The sequence below is a fragment of the Lissotriton helveticus genome, chromosome 6 (assembly GCF_964261635.1).
Source record: "Lissotriton helveticus chromosome 6, aLisHel1.1, whole genome shotgun sequence".
Classification (NCBI taxonomy): domain Eukaryota; kingdom Metazoa; phylum Chordata; class Amphibia; order Caudata; family Salamandridae; genus Lissotriton; species Lissotriton helveticus.
The window spans coordinates 1,074,846,777-1,074,862,915 of NC_136067.1; the positions used below are offsets into that span (position 1 = coordinate 1,074,846,777).

A 16,139-nucleotide genomic window follows, 5' to 3' on the forward strand; every position below is an offset into this window, starting at 1 on the left:
CACTTTATATAAGTATTATATATATATATACATATATATATATATATATATATATATATAATTCACTGAAAAAACCATAGGTTATAGACTATATATAGTTAGGAATTAGCATTTACAAAACCTTGAAAATTCACTGAAAAAACCATAGGTTATACACCATATATAGTTAGGAATTAGCATTTAAAAAACCTTATTTTACTCACACAAAACCATTGAAATTCCATATATAGTTAGTTGCACTAACTATATATCGCGCACCCGCAATCCACTGCTGATCATGTCACATATTACATCATTCATGACATGGTCAGTGACATCACTGATGACATCACTGATGACATCTCAAATGACATCACTGATGACAACATGCAGTGACTGTATTTTTCTGTAAAGTTAAAATATGTGTCTTGAGTGGATGTATAAGTGTCTGGATGAAGGATTTAGTAGGTGCATGACTGACTGTATGAGTGAGTGATTAAATGTGTCTCACTGAATGCATGGGTTAGTGACTAAACTGTCTTAATTTGTGCATCATTATGTCTGTTGTTCTGTAAACTGCTGCATGTGTTGATCATTAGCTATACGAGAGGCTATATGTGTTATTAATTGGTTGCCCAAGTATTTCTATGGGAGATTGAGTTTGTGTGGGGGTGGCTGGAAGGTGTGTGACTCTATGCATAGATGTGTGAGCAGTTTATTCACTAGGTGTATGAGTTCAAGAGTGCATGTGGAAACAGCTACATGGGCAGTTGACTGTGTGCATGAGTGTATTGATGAGTGAATGGATATCTCAATGCTACATGTCATAGTAAGTACATATGTAAAACACAGTACATGTGAGAGTTGGCATATATAAATAACTGTGCATGAGAGCCACTGAATGAGTGAGTGGTTGTATCGATCATTGTGAACTTGTATCAGGGATTGTATAAGAGAGTAAATATGTGTTAGTATATGTTTCAATAAGTAAGGTGTGTTTAACTGTATAGTTGAAGAAATGGAGGTGAGATTGTTTCTTTGCATGACTGACTGGGTGTGTGAGTAACTCCATGGATGAGTGGCAGTGTGTGAGTGTCTGTTTACACTGAGTGTATCTAAGGTTATATTAGAGTCTGAAGAGGTTTATCGTATTAGCACAAGAATGATGTCAAATGAGATGTCATCAGTGATGTCATCAGTGATGTCATTTGAGATGTCATCAGTGATGTCATCAGTGATGTCACTGACCATGTCATGAATGATGTAATATGTGACATGATCAGCAGTGGATTGCGGGTGCGCGATATATAGTTAGTGCAACTAACTATATATGGAATTTCAATGGTTTTGTGTGAGTAAAATAAGGTTTTTTAAATGCTAATTCCTAACTATATATGGTGTATAACCTATGGTTTTTTCAGTGAATTTTCAAGGTTTTGTAAATGCTAATTCCTAACTATATATAGTCTATAACCTATGGTTTTTTCAGTGAATTTCAATGGTTTTTTAATAGCAAATATCATAAGCTGTCGAATGTCAAGTACGTGGTAAGTAAAAACATTTTCGTGTTTATGCACACTGATCTGCTTTGAATACTGCCCCCCACCCCTCATTTCTATTAGGAGTACTCTCTCTTTGCAGATAGTGAAGGGTAGTTAACGCAGCCCTTTGCCCCCTTTGTAATACGTCGTGCCTGCTTCTCTCTCCATTTGATTGATTGTTCTCTTTGGTTCATTCTCTATTTACAAACAAGCACAGAGTCGCAATACTCTGTTTAGTCTTTGCAGATAGCGAAAAATCGTGTAAAAAAACAAAAGGAATCGAGCAAAATCAGTAGGCCACTAATGGGATCTCTTTTTGACCTCGCTAAAATAGAAACATTAGGAACAACCTGTTGAAAATAGCAATGCGTATGTACATAAGCGGCGTTCATTTGTGTTCACAGTACCCCTTGTTGATTGTTTCAATCGAGCATTGAATTGTTCGAAGTTAATTCTCTTAAGGATCTTCTCTACCTGCAAACGAGGAAGAATAGGAATATTCTCTCTCCCTTTGCAGATAGTGAAGGGTAGGTAACGCAAGCCTTTAACACGTCGTACCTATTTCATTCCTCATTGATTGATTGATTGTCCGAACATTGACTGTTTGGGAATTAGTTATTTTTGGAGGTATTCCCTGTTTGCATATAAACGTAGGAAAATCTTTGCAAGTAGTGAAAGGGTACGTAATGCGGACCTTTCTCCCCCGTTGTAATCTGTCATGCCTATCTACTCCCCACTGATTGATGCACCTTTTTCACCCGGACCATTTACTAGAGATACGTCATCTGGCCCGACCAGAGAGCACCCCTAGTGAAAAGGACATATGCAATAATAACGAAGTGATCACTGTATCCTGTTAACAGAAACTTTACCATGAAACAACCTGGAAAGAAAAAAATAGGAAAACGAAAATCAGTAGGCCACTGATGAACATGAACTTTTATTAAACAACAAACAAAGAAACGATAACATAACGTAATGATAAAACCTATTAATGTCCTAGAAACAAGAAAACGTTAAACTATGCCAGTGGTGAGAGACCAGAAAAACAGTCCGAGAAACCAAATCCGAGAAACCAAATCACCCCTCGCTGTCCCAACTCATGCACTCTGAAAGTTCAAAGTTTTGAGGAGTGCTTGTAACATTGTCTGAAGCCTATTTGCAATTGCTTCATCTTCACTATTCTTAAAGTAAGTGGGGGCTGTTGTGATGCGGTGCCACCCTGAACCGCTTGACGGAGGCCCCCGAGGGACGGTGTCATGTCGCGGACTCGGAGGGGGCGCTTGGCTCCGGCCCCCTCCCCAAGTCGTGTTGCCCTGGTGTGGCCTGAGATCGCCCCCGACATAGGTGGCCGGCTCCCGGGGTCAAGCGGAACTTTTTTCCTTTTGGTGACTCTTCCATTCTTCACCTTGTCCCACAATCCGTTTCACCTAAAGACACGCTGTAGTGGGGCACCCCTTTTCCGTTTCATTTGCCATTCAGCCCGCTTTTGCTACACTGTGCCTCTTCCGCTATTCAGCTGTTTACCGCCCGCTCTTTCGACTACAGCGTCTCGCTCACCATGTACTTGAGTTGCTCCCGCTCTTGCGGCGCAGCGATAGGCGGCTGCCACAGGACTCTCAAAATGGCGGCCATCTCTTCAGATTTGGGCGTGGTCCACTAAAATGGGCCTGCGACACCTTGGAACTCGGACGCTTGTCTGCTAGAGCTTGGGCTCCATTCTCGAAAGCGTCCCCTCATCCTTGAAGATTCTACAAAAGTCTTGGGGGGCCCCCGACTCCCGCAGGCTTCTGGTGGGGAGCGCCTAGCATGATTGCTCGTGGAATGGCCACGACGGAGCTACGAAATGGTGGTGCTCTCATGCTAACGCCAGCTTCAGTCTGAAACATCCAGAAACACTGTAGACTACCAATTCGATCAGTTCCGGTAGCGCTCCAACGTGACCCGGTAGAGAAGAACTTGCCCTCCCCTCTTTGACTGATGGTTCTTGTTGCCTGTCCCTTCTGTTGTCATTTAACAGAACTATTTAGCCTGCTGAAAGGGGTTGTGTGCCGTCCGCTGGTTGGTGGAGACATTTTCACTATATTCTGGACCTGCGTTGTCGCGTAATGCGTCATATGACGCGCCGCGTTAGAAAGTTTAATAAATTATTAAACACAATAAACAATCCTTAAAAAATAAAAGTCTATCATTCATTTTTCATTGCAGTACGCTGCCCAGAAAGCTTCCCGGTTCCCGGACCGGGCGCTACCCACGCAAAAAAACAAAAAAAAAATTATTTTTTTTTGCCCCGCGGGGCCGTTTTAAAGCCTCCACATTAAACCTAGGGGGTCAGGGAGGATCTACTATGCCCCCTTATGGTTATTTGCCCCTTTGTTTTGGCCTCCTCTTGTCTCTCGATCCTACCGAGAGACAAGATGGCGGCAGCTACGGACTTTTTGGAATGTTGACAGACGCCAGAGAACCAATCAGCTTCGCTTCACAAAGCTCCGTTGCGCGAAAGGTACGCGTCCTGGAGCGCTGCCCGGTCCGCTGCTACAGATATATATCTTTTTTTAAACGTTAATTTCTCAAAATCCACTGGAGCACATATATTGAGACCTACAAAAGGCACATCGGGCTACCAGTCCCTACAATTTTGCCAAGTTTCGTGCAAATCTATTCAGCCGTTCGGGCTAAAAGTGAGGCTAACCGCCCTATGGAAAAATCAATGTTAAAAACACGTTTTGGGACCCCCCTTTTTTCTCGGCCCCCCCTTGACGAAACCCCCCCAAATTTTCAGGGGCTGCTCAGAAACAAAATGTGCCATTTTCCTGAAAATTTCAGCCAATTCCGTCCACAAACGCCAAAGTTATTAGACATAGAATTTTCAAAAAACCCATAGGGAAAAAATCCTAACTATATATACCTACTGGCGACCGCCAGTAGGTAATATATATATATATATATATATATATATATATATATATATATATATATAGTATATAATATTAATCAGGCCTGTCCCTAAGTAGACTAGCCTCATTGTGCCCTCCGCTCATTAGCCTCAAGAACATTTGCCTTCTCCCTCCAGGGTCCTCAAATAATTGCTAAGGAGTGCTCTGCAGCCCAGCCCAAGGTCACGGGATCACGATCTTCATTCCAACAGACTCTGAAAATACCTACCTTCCCGGTCCTACTCTGAGAGCAGAGAGTTTCACTCAGGCTTGCCCCATGTGATTGGCAATGCGCAGCTAGATTGCCATCTTCACTCCAGCAGCGGCCACCTTACCTTGGTCATCCCAAAGTCAGGGGAGGCTGCTTCGTGGGTCTCTCTCACTGCCGCCTAAAAAACAAAGATGCTCTCCAGTGGCACCAGCAGATGCAGAATCCACTCTCGTCTCTCTACTCTAAATGTTAGGGTCCCCAACTTCTACCTCATCTAGGCAAAGGTCTCAAGTCCTCTGGTACCTGGAGCTTGGTGAGTGCTACATGGGTCCTTGTCGTAGCCACATCCCCTCATACAGCTGACATAAGCTTAAGTCGACAAAAATATGTATGCTGAAGTATATAAATTTATTGAACAACCCAACACTCACAAATGTCATGCCAAAATCCTGTAATGTAACCCCTAAATCTTGTAATTAGCTATGCAAAATCATCACTCAACAGGAACACTCATGTCATTAATCATGACATACTTACTATGTCAGAGAGCTCTGCTACTGATTTCATTCAAGAGGCTAAACTGAGGAATTTGAGGGGACATAATGGCGGCACTTTACCCTCAATACAGTCTGTACAGTTGCAGTCTCCAGCCCCCATATTTGCTTCAAGACAACGTTTACAGTACAAAACTCGAAGATAGAGGCCAGTTTGTTTGGCATACTCTGCAAAATGATGTGCGTTGCATATTTGGAGGAGATCTTTCATTTCTATATTTTGACGTGCAATTACTTTGTCAATTTTCTGAAAAAGCAAACTTTTGTCATTAGTTCAGGTGTTGATTAGCCTTTACAACTATTATTGGTATCGATGCATGTAAGTAAGTATATGTGGCCATTGATAAACAATTAATCCACAAGTCATATGTTTTCAAAATATTTCTGCATATGGGCATCTATAATTTTGTAACAAAATCAGATTCAAATAATCGGTCATTTCAGTATTAAATTGTCAAAAGAAGAAAAAAAAACATACTAACCTCTACATTCATATTTGAGGTCAGAAAAGAAAACCATCTCTTGGGAAAAAACAAAAAGACCTAATCTTCCACCAGCATACGTCTTGTCATAGAGAGGACCGGAGTCAGCCATGATTTGCTTCCCTTCAAAAACGACCACCCTATAAAGTAAAAGCAAACAGAGAAATATTTCAGATTGATTTACTACTTGGTTCATCTGGAGCAATGTTCAGATAAGGTAGTGGCATCCCTTGGAAGCTGATAAACAAAATTATAACCAATAGTCTCATTGCCTTTGTTATTTCATTTTGCTTTGATACATGACTGATGATCACATGGAAAAAGATCTGGGAAGTCCTTTTTAATGCTTTTTTTTAAAAAAAATGTAAAAATTATTTTTATAAAGAATACAATCACAACCGCTGTTACAGGGTTAGCCAAGAATGAGTAGTAGTCGTTTTTACATTGATGTTTATAGAGCTAGCCCCTTCTGTCTGTATTTTGAGAGCGAAAGAATGGCAAGAAGGAAAGGGCAGAAAAATTAGTGGTGAAAACAAAAGAGGTATAGGACAGGCACGGAGAGAAGAACAGTCACTGTACATTACATTTGGCATCAGCTATACACTCTACATTACATCTGACACACTTTCAGGATGTTTGAGTTCGCATGCAGGCCCAACCGGGCTATAGTAGGGAACAACTCCTTGGGTTGAGGACCTATACATTGTTTGTGCATACCAGCGGTTTATGGGCGTTTCATAAGAGTCTAGGTAAGTGTCCAGAGCTTCCCACATCCCTCTCGAGGATGATTTCCATGGTGAGTACTGTAGCGCAATATTGTCCGCTCCTCTGATATGCGTGACCCAGTTGATCCAGCCTTTTGTAGCTAGTCTTGCCTGTGTCTTTCCAGTTGGTTAGGACAATTTTTAAAGCTGCTGTCAGTAAAAGGTCCAGTAGGTCCTTATCCTGTTCAGTTCTCAATTTCGTGCGCATAAATGCCGAGGTGAGGGTGGAGAATTCCATTGCTAGTTTGCACTCAAACATATCGTTAATGAAACCAAAGATTTTTCCCCAGAATTCCTTGAGTGTTGGGCATTGGAAGATAAGGTGTGCTAGGTCCCCCTTCCCTTTGTTACAATTCCAGCAGTGTGTGTCCTCCCTGATTCCTAATGAGTATAGTTGCGCTGGGGTCCAAAATGCCTTGTGAAGCAACCAAAATTTAGTTTGTGCTAGTACTGGAGTAATCTTATTACGCGAGGCCAAGGACCATAGTGTTGCCCATTCCTGTTCGTTGAGTAGAGTTTTAGATTGTTTATCTCAGTAGCCAACAATTTTTTCATTAAGTTTGTGGTTTTTGGGGTGCAGGAGTTTTGTAGAGCTGCGAGACTTGGTGTTCTAGTTTGTTAATGTTTGACACAAATCGGAGGATTGAGGGTTGGGGGTAGATAGCTTCATTTTTGATAAGGCCGCTCTTATTTTCAGAAATGTATAAAGTTCGATGTCGGTTAGGTGATGTCTTTATTTGAGGTCTGAGAATGTAATGGGGTTCTCCCCATTTTCGAGTTGGTATGGGTAGTATAAACCTTTCTCTATCCAGGTATAGAAGGTAAGGCTTTTCCCTTTGTACTTAACCTTGCTATTAGCCCAAAGTGATTCTATCTTAGACCCATTGGGGCTGATTCACAGAACTAACTTAAGACAAAATCCTAAACTTACTACTTTTGGTATTCACAGAAAGCATTTAGTAGTAGTGAAGTCAGGATTTTGTCTTAAGACAAACTTAAGACAAACTTAAGACAGACTTAAGACAGACTTAAGACAGACTTACGACAAACTTAAGACAAACTTAAGACAGTCTTAAGACAAACTTAAGACAAAATCCTAACTTAAGTCTGTCTTAAGTCTGTCTTAAGTTTGTCTTAAGTTTGTCTTAAGTCTGTCTTAAGTCTGTCTTAAGTTTGTCTTAAGTCTGTCTTAAGTCTGTCTCAAGTCTGTCCTAAGTTTGTCTTAAGTCTGTCTTAAGTCTATCTTGAGTTTGTCTTAAGTTTGTCTTAAGTCAAACTTAAGACAAAATCCTAACTTTACAACTACTAAATGCCTTCTGTGAATACCATAAGTAGTAAGTGTAGAATTTTGTCTTAAGTTAATTCTGTGAATCGGGCCTTTTGATACTAACGTCCATCTTCTTGTCGACTTTTAGAAGTGCGATTTTTGTGTTTTTAAAGGTAGGTTTGGATGAGTGGGGATCTGTATCTGCTGTTAGTAGGGCCAGTGGGCTCAGATTGTTCAAGATGGCCTTCTCTACCTGAACCTTGTGGGACGGTGCCAGAACTATCAGATCTGCAGTTCTCCAGGGGGAAGACCCCACAAGTAGGCACAATAGGCTAACAGATAAATAAAAGGGGAAATGAAACGGGCAACATAGATAGCGGCAGGATACAGAATCAGCAATAGAATAGAGGCACAGAAAACAGAGGTACACCAAGATATCAAGCAAGGCAAACTAGCAGGCATGGCGGACAGAGAATCGAGACTACAACAACAACTAAAGAAGAGCAAAGATGAGCCAGTGACATCTGACTCCCCGATCAAACAAAAGCCAGACATTAACAGCACCCTAGAAATGATCCTAAAAAAGCTAGCCGAGGTACATGACTTGGCGAAAACTACAAAGCTTACCACGGAGATGATCCAACTAGAGATTGCAGTAGTCAGAGCAGACCTGAACTCAGTGAATATCAGACTCGCAGCAGCTGAACAAAGGATCAGCGATGTAGAGGACTCTACCCACAGCTCAAGCAAGGAGGTGAAAATAATATAGAAAATTACCGCGTCACTCCAGAAACAGAGAGCGGAGATTGAAGACCGAAATCGCAGAGGGAACATCCGCATACTAGGGATCCCGGAAGGTTCAGAGGATGCAGCAGGGCCCTGCTCTGCCTTCCTCGAAGACCTGATCCCCAAACTCACCAACCTAAAATTTGATCGCCAATTTCAGCTGGATAGGGCCCACAGAATTCCCACTTTCAAATCCTCAACAGCCCAAATAGCACAGCCTATCATCTGTAAGCCTTAAAGATCACAGCATAGGGAGGACATTTTTAACTATGCCCGCAAAAATCACCAAATGAGCTGGAAAGGACACAAGATCATCCTCACACAAGATTATTCTAAGCCCACTATCGACACAGGAAGGTTTTCCTTGCCTTACGCGACAGGCTCAGGAGCAAAAACATCTTATTCTCATTTGTAGCCCCCGCAAAATTCAAGACAATAGAAAAAGGCAAAAACACTTCTTCACCGATCCCAAGGACCTGGGGAACTTCCTGGATGGTTCAGCAGCTCTGGACATGGAAACATCACAAACCGGCTCCGCCAAAAGAAGACCGTCACCAGAGCCAAATACCGGGTGAACAGCATCTCTAAGGTATCGGCTTCAAGAAGGAAATAGCTACCATATCTACCTCATAGTTACCAAGGACTACAACTGATATCTACCTCAACAACGACGCAACATCTACCTCGATCGGCTTGCATCAATAGCCCTCTACCGACTCGCTAACAGCCCTCAACAAGTTTGCAAAGATGAAAGACCAACTTCAAGAAGCCAACTTCAAGAAACCATCTTCAAGGAACAACTGGAAGCACAGCATTGTATCCTTTTTGAACAATTAGACTGTATAGGGTTTATACCCACAACGTCCTGTATGTATGTATCATAGCTAACAATGCTTGCATGGGAGTATTGCATGCCAATTACCCGGCAACAATTCTCCGTGAGGCGGAACGTCAATCCTGCAGTCACACCTCCGACATACGAGTAATTTCAAGGAGGGGAGGGGTTGAGCGAAGCGAGGAAGGAGTGTGGGGTTGGGGAGAAATCTGCACTAGGGTTTCTCAGCTTTCTGTCTTCTGTATTTTCCATCCGTTTCTCTATTTCACACCCTTTGTTCTCTACAAACTGTATCTGGCAGATCCTGAAAGCCAACGCATGTGGGAGGCCACCCAGTCGAACACCACTGGTGGAAATCATTTTTGGCTGGAGAATCACCTGGGGAGCTTGGACACACATCCCGTGAGAATGCACCTGAGAGGCAAAATGCACCTGAGTATCAGACATACATAACCGTCACACCACACTATAGCTGATGTCTCTTAACAACACACTCACCCTGACAACGGACCACAATATAGTGTCCCTCAATGTCAAAGGTCAGAATCACCCAATTAAGTAGACTACCTAGCTAAAACTAAAGGCGATATAGTCCTCCTACAGGAAACCAAACTATCCATGGAGGATGCCAAACCAGTCAGAGGTAATTGGATTGCACAGATGGCTTGCTCACCAGCTCTCACAGGTATGTAGATCTCCAAAGAATGAAGAGAAAGCACAACACGTTAGACGAAAAGGCAATCAGATGATGGATAGCACCTTTCATCCGCTCCAGACGCCGAGTTTGGCGGCGTGTTTCGAAGCTCGAGGGCCATACACCCTTCCACTGCCGCGCTGCACAGATATCCCTGCAAGTGTGCATTAGCATTTTATTTCGGCCATTGATCGGTGCCCATTCGTGCGTTTCAGATTACTGCTATCCATCATCTGATTGCCTTTTCATCTAATGTGTTGTGCTTTCTCTTCATCCTTCGGTGATCTACATACCTGTGAGAGGGTATTTGCGAGACTCTTCCTACCCTCCAGGAACTGCGTCATCTTATTTATTTGTCATCATTCCCTCTATTTTATCGACTTTTTGGAATATCTGCTGTTGACGATTGGTTGCTTTATCTCTCCGTTTTCTTTACAATTTGTGTTCTTTGTCTTGCAACAGACGGTTACCTGATGAAGGCTGACAAGCCGAAAAGCGCGTAGTCCCTATCTACCGCATTGCCTCCATCGTCTTTCTTGTCTAATGCTATGTCTATGTCTGTCATGTGTCTTTTATGAATTTTTTTAAAAGTACAAGTAGAGGTATAATACTGCAATAAATGGCAGACACTCCAGCACAAGAACAAACTTTACGTAGGCAATGGTGGCACTTGTGCAAGTATCTAAAGCAAACAAAATGTGAGAGGTAGCAAACAGTGTGTTACAAGAGAAAAGTGACGTGTGCAAGTTACAAAAGGATACCATACACATGTACAAGGATAATACTGCAATAAATGGTAAACACTCAAACTACCAGAACACACTGGGAAGGCACTTCCATAGTCAAGGACAATAGAATTTTCAATAATGGGAGGTCTTCCTTCGGATGATAGAGAGCGCGTGAATTAGATTTGGAGGTGTCTTTGGAGGAGGAGAACTTTGAGGTCCATTTTGAAAGCCTGGGAGGAGGAGGTGGTCCAGAGCTGAGACGGAAGTGAGTTCCAGATTCTCACTGCGTTGCCTGAAAAGGATTGGGCCATCGATCTTTCCATCTTGAAAGTGGGGGGTTCAAGCAGTAGATTTTCTGCATTACGGGATGGTCTAGAGCCTCCAGAGAGTTTCAGTTTATTCGACAGGTAGCGAGGAGAGGAGGAGTGCAAGGCTTTGTGGGTGATACAGGCAGTCTTGTAGATAGCTCTAGCCTCGATTGGAATCCAGCGAAGGGTGGATAACAACGGTGTGTCATGTGGTGGCTTCTTTTGGCCCCACAAATGAAACGGGCTGCTGAGTGGAGGACCGATTTAAGGGGGGACAGGTGGGATTTGGGGAGGCCAGTAAGAAGAGAATTGCAGTAGTCCAGTCTGGAGAGGACCAGCGATTGCACCAGTGTTTTAAGGTCTTGCTCAGGGAAAACACGACAAATTCCTCAAAGAAGGCGCAGTTGGTATCGTGCAGACTTTGCAATGGAATTGATGTGGGGATTAGATTGAGTTTGTTGTTGAGTATGACACCAAGGTATTTTGCGCTGTTGACAATGATGGGTTTATTGTTAAGTAGATTAATCTGATCCATCCATGATTGAACAGGGGGAGGAGAAAGTGAGGAGGAGATGAGAAGGAATTTAGTTTTTGAGGGATTTAGAATCAGTTGATGAGTTGACATCCAGTTTTGAATGGAGTCGAGAGTCGAGCTTAGGATGGCGAGATCGTGAGTGGAGGCAACCTTGAGGTAGATTTGAGCGTCATCTGCGTAGAGATGATAGTGTATCCCGGATTTACTTAGGGGATTTCCCAGTGGTTCTAGGTAGAGATTGAACAATGTGGGTGCAAGTATAGAGCCTTGAGGAACACCTTGACCTACCGCCAAAGGAGATGAAAGACTGTTTACTATTTTGATCATTTGGGATCTATCAGAGAGGAAGGAAGCAAACCATTTAAGCACAGTGCCCTCCATGCCCATTCTCTGTTGCAGAGTGTTGAGGAGAGTGTCGTGATTGACAGTGTCAAAGGCTGCAGAAAGGTCAAGGAGAATTAAAAGACAGGACCCCCCCCCGAGTCGAGTATCCTCAGTGCGTCGTCAAACACTTGCAATAGGGCTGTTTCAGTGCTGCAGTTTTGCATAAAGCCGGACTGACAATTGTCAAGAAGATCATTGTCCTTGATATGACGAAAGAGTTGTTTCGCTACACATCTTTCTGTGATCTTCGCAAGAAAGGGTAGGTTAGTGATGTGGCGGAAGTTGTTAAGGTCATTCGCATCAGCAGTGGGTTTTTTAAGCAGAGGGGTGACCTGCCCAGTTTTGAAGGAGACAGGAAGGGAGCCTTGAGAGAGGGAGAGGTTGACCAGAGTGGTCCAATAGGAAAGAGAATGGGAATAGAAGTCAATGGCAATGGCACTGGGGATGGGGTCAAGAGAATGGTTGGAGGGCTTTGTTTCGAGGATGCAAATGAGGAGGGCATCTTCAGAGATGGGGTCAAAGTTCTGCCAAATGGCTAAGGATTTGTGCTTCTCTGAAGGGGTAGGATGAGCGACCTGAGCCACAAGGGATTTCACTTTTTCGTCAAAGAATATAGCAAAATCCGCTGCTTTCTTTGTAGAATCCTCCAGCTTGGAGGTTGCGGGAGAACGGTTAGGAATCTTGATGAGATCGAATAGTTTTTTGGGTCTATTTTTGGCAGAGTCAAGGAGGGTTCTGAAGTGCGACCCTTTCCCAAGGAAGATGCTCTTGTGGTACTTGGATCTTGCTGAACGAAGCGTGGCCAAATTATCGCTGGAGGGCGCTTGCCTCCATTGTTTCTCCAGGAATCTTAGCTGCTTCCTTTCTTCATAGAGGGATTTGTTGAACCAGGCTGCTGAGGGAGTGGGCCTTATCTTTTTGCTTTGGAGAGGAGCGACGTTATTGATTTCGACTGCAAGGACTGTGAGGCATTGGGAGGTGAGTTCGTCAACATCTAGGTTCGGGTCTAGCCTTGGAAGTGATAACAAAGCTGATTCACAGAGGGAAACAACGTCAATATTTTTAGTATCATGGAACCAGGAGGTAGCCTTCTTAGGTTGGCCAAGAGTTATAGAGTGTGATAGGTGAAGAGAGAATGGGATGAGGAGGTGGTCAGACCAGTCTACATGAATAGGGGTAGTGTAAGAAAGCATGTCTGCTTTAGAAATGACAAGGTCCAGGATTGAGCCCTTAGAGTGTGTTGACTCTGTGCAGTGTTGGATAAGATCGTTTGCAGAGAGGAAGGTGGCCAGCGAGTTCGTGGAAGAGTCTTGCGGTGAGCCCCAGTGGAGATTGAAGTCACCCACAAAGGTCCGATTGTCACTTTGCGAGTATTGATTGCTAATGAAGTCAGTGAGTTCCTCCATAAACGAAGGGCCGCTACCCGGCGGGCAGTAAATGACATGGAATCTGAGAGGTGAGCGGTGGTGCAATTGAAGCTCAAGAGAAAGGCATTCAAAAGTGTGGAAGGAGCTGAAAGGAACAGCCTTCAGTTGAAGGGAGTTTCTAAAGATGACTGCAACACCTCCCCCAACGCTGTCAGTTCTGTCATTCCTAAGTAAAGAATAGCCTGTCGGTAATAGGAGATCAAAGATAGAGTGAGAGGTATCGTTGAACCAGGTCTCTGTGAGGAAAAGCATGTCTATATTGTGAAAGGTGATGGTACGGGAGATATCAAGTTTGTGTTTTACTGCAGATCTGCAGTTGTGGAGCAGACAGCGCAGCTCTGTCAAGACTGTTTTTGTGACGGGGGCACTTGGGCTCTGAAGGGTGATCGGGATATTATATTTATACGGGGGTGCTCGGGAGGGTTTAGGAGGATGCTTGGTTCTGACAGAGGAGATGGTCGGAATAGAGTAGATAGTAGGATTACTGGGAGGCGCAGGTTGAAGAAGGGTGGCATTCAAAGGCTTGTGTGAGTTAACGAAGTTTGCAGACGACAGGTTGAGCTTGGCTATAGTGGGGTGAGGGGGCGAGGTGCATCTCGTGGGATGGTGAGGGTTTTCCAAAGGAGTAGAGGTGTTTGGAAAGGTGGAAATCTTGAAGCTTAAAAGTGAAATGGCAGTTACAAGCTGGGAGATGGAGGTGATCAGAGAGTCTAGCTTATTTTCCAGAGAGAGTAAGGCAGAGCACGGATGGTTGGGTGGCTGGATGGAAACAGGAGGGTGTTGAATTGGTGGTGGAAGGCCGTGAGAGGTGGGGGTACAGGAGGGGAGTTGGGGTATAGGGTTCAAAAGTGGGGAAAGCTGGAGGTTGAGAGCGGGAGTTGGTGAATCAGAGGCGAAGGGAGAGTTGTCTTTGTTGGAGTTGCAAGAAGGAAAGAAATTAAGGACAAATTTAGGGGGTGATGGTTGCGGATCAGGGCAGTATGGTAGAAGGAGAGGGGAGGAGTGTGTGGAGTCATGGGAATGTAGGAGGTTAGGGAGGAAAAAAGGGGAGGTGGTTGAAGAGGTCCTGTTATCGAGAAGAGGTGGCTGTGAGGGAACGGGCATCTGGCAGAGTGAGGGGGGTTGGGAGAAAGGGAAGTTGGAGAAAGGAAGTGGTTCTGCTGTGCCCAAGGGAGGGAAATGGAAAGGGTTACCAAGGGGGAAAGGGGGTAGCACAGCATAGCTGGAGGAGTGGGGGGAAGGAGAGAGATGCAATGGGTTTGTGGAGAAATCGGGGTGAATAACGAGGGTAGGAGGGGGTAGAGGAGAGGGGGGATGGAGGAGTAAGGGGAGCGTAGGGAAGGTTAATCATATGCAAATCAGTCTTGACCCTGTGCCTCATGGGAACAGTTCAGCCCGAACTGCCAAACCAGGTCCTCCCTGGACTGGAAACAAGCATCCTGGGACCGTTTTCTGAGTATTACCCTTCATCAGCCAGGCTAGCTTGAATCCATTTGCACAGTGAGCAAGGGACCCACGACTGGGAATCCCCCTCACACTTAGGGTGAAAAGTACTATGCAAAGAAATGATGGACGGAATGCTGAATTAATCATACATTCAGCCCAAGACAAGAGATCTGGGTTAAATCCATTGTTCTTTTGCTCACCATGCCACCCCAGTTTAGACCCAGCCATATGCAAATCAGTCTTGACCCTGTGCCTCATGGGAATAGTCCAGACCGAACTGCCAAGCCAGGTCCTCCCTGGACAGGAAACAAGCATCCTGGGACCAGTTTCTGGGTTTTACCCTTCATTAGCCAGGCTAGCTTGAATCCAGTTATAAGTGTACAAGGGAACCCTTTAGGTAGTTAAGGACCTAGGGTAGCAATTTTGTGAAGCAACAGTGGTCCTTAACGCATTTGATAACAACACTGTAATGAAATATAGTCAATAATGGGTACTATATTCAAAGGAAGAAATGTCCAGCCGGACATGGCATTTAATCAATGTAGGATTATAGAGAAATTTTACAAGCACAAATATATACAGTGGGATACACTCCTGGAACTTGTGCCATGGGGCACAAGGTCAAGACTGATTTGCATATGGGCTGAGTCCCAACTGGGGTGGTGTAGTGGGCAAAATAACTATGGATTTAACACAGATCTTTTGACTGGGGGAGAATATTTGCATTTTCAGTATTCCGTCCATTATTTGTTTGCTGTAACACTTTTTCTCCTAAGTGGGATGGGTATGCCCAGACGTGGTTTCCTTGCTCACTGTGCCACTGGATTCAAGCTAGCCTGGCTGAAGAAGGGTGACATACCCTGAAACCGGTCCCAGGACTCTTGTTTCCGGTCCAGGGAGGACCTGGCCAGGCAGTTCAGTCTGGACTGTTCCGATGGGGCACAAGGCGAAGACTGATTTGCATACAGCTGGGTCCCAACTGGGGTGGTGTAGTGGGCAAAAGAACAAACGATTTAACCAAGAGTTTTTGACTGGTAGAGAATGTTGCATTGTCAGCATTCTGTCCATCATTTGTTTGTGTAACACTTTTTATATTGTAACACCACATAGTCACCAATTCCCGCTCTGGAGGTTTGGGCGACATGACTCCTTTTAAATTGCAACATCACATAAGCAGCCAGGCAAGCTCAGGGTTTTGGATGCCAGGACCTGCACCCACCCATTGTTGAGCACAGATGTTGGGCACATGTCTTAGACAACTG

General features: G+C 44.1%; 1 protein-coding gene across 1 annotated transcript in view; it reads right to left on the reverse strand.

Moving 5' to 3' along the window:
- Positions 1-16,139, reverse strand: part of THBS2 (thrombospondin 2) — a 647,479-nt gene that overhangs the window by 56,893 nt on the left and 574,447 nt on the right. Inside the window, exon 21 of the mRNA XM_078648724.1 lies at positions 5,704-5,843. Coding sequence (XP_078504850.1) covers positions 5,704-5,843 — 140 coding nt within the window. The remainder of the gene's footprint in view (positions 1-5,703; positions 5,844-16,139) is intronic.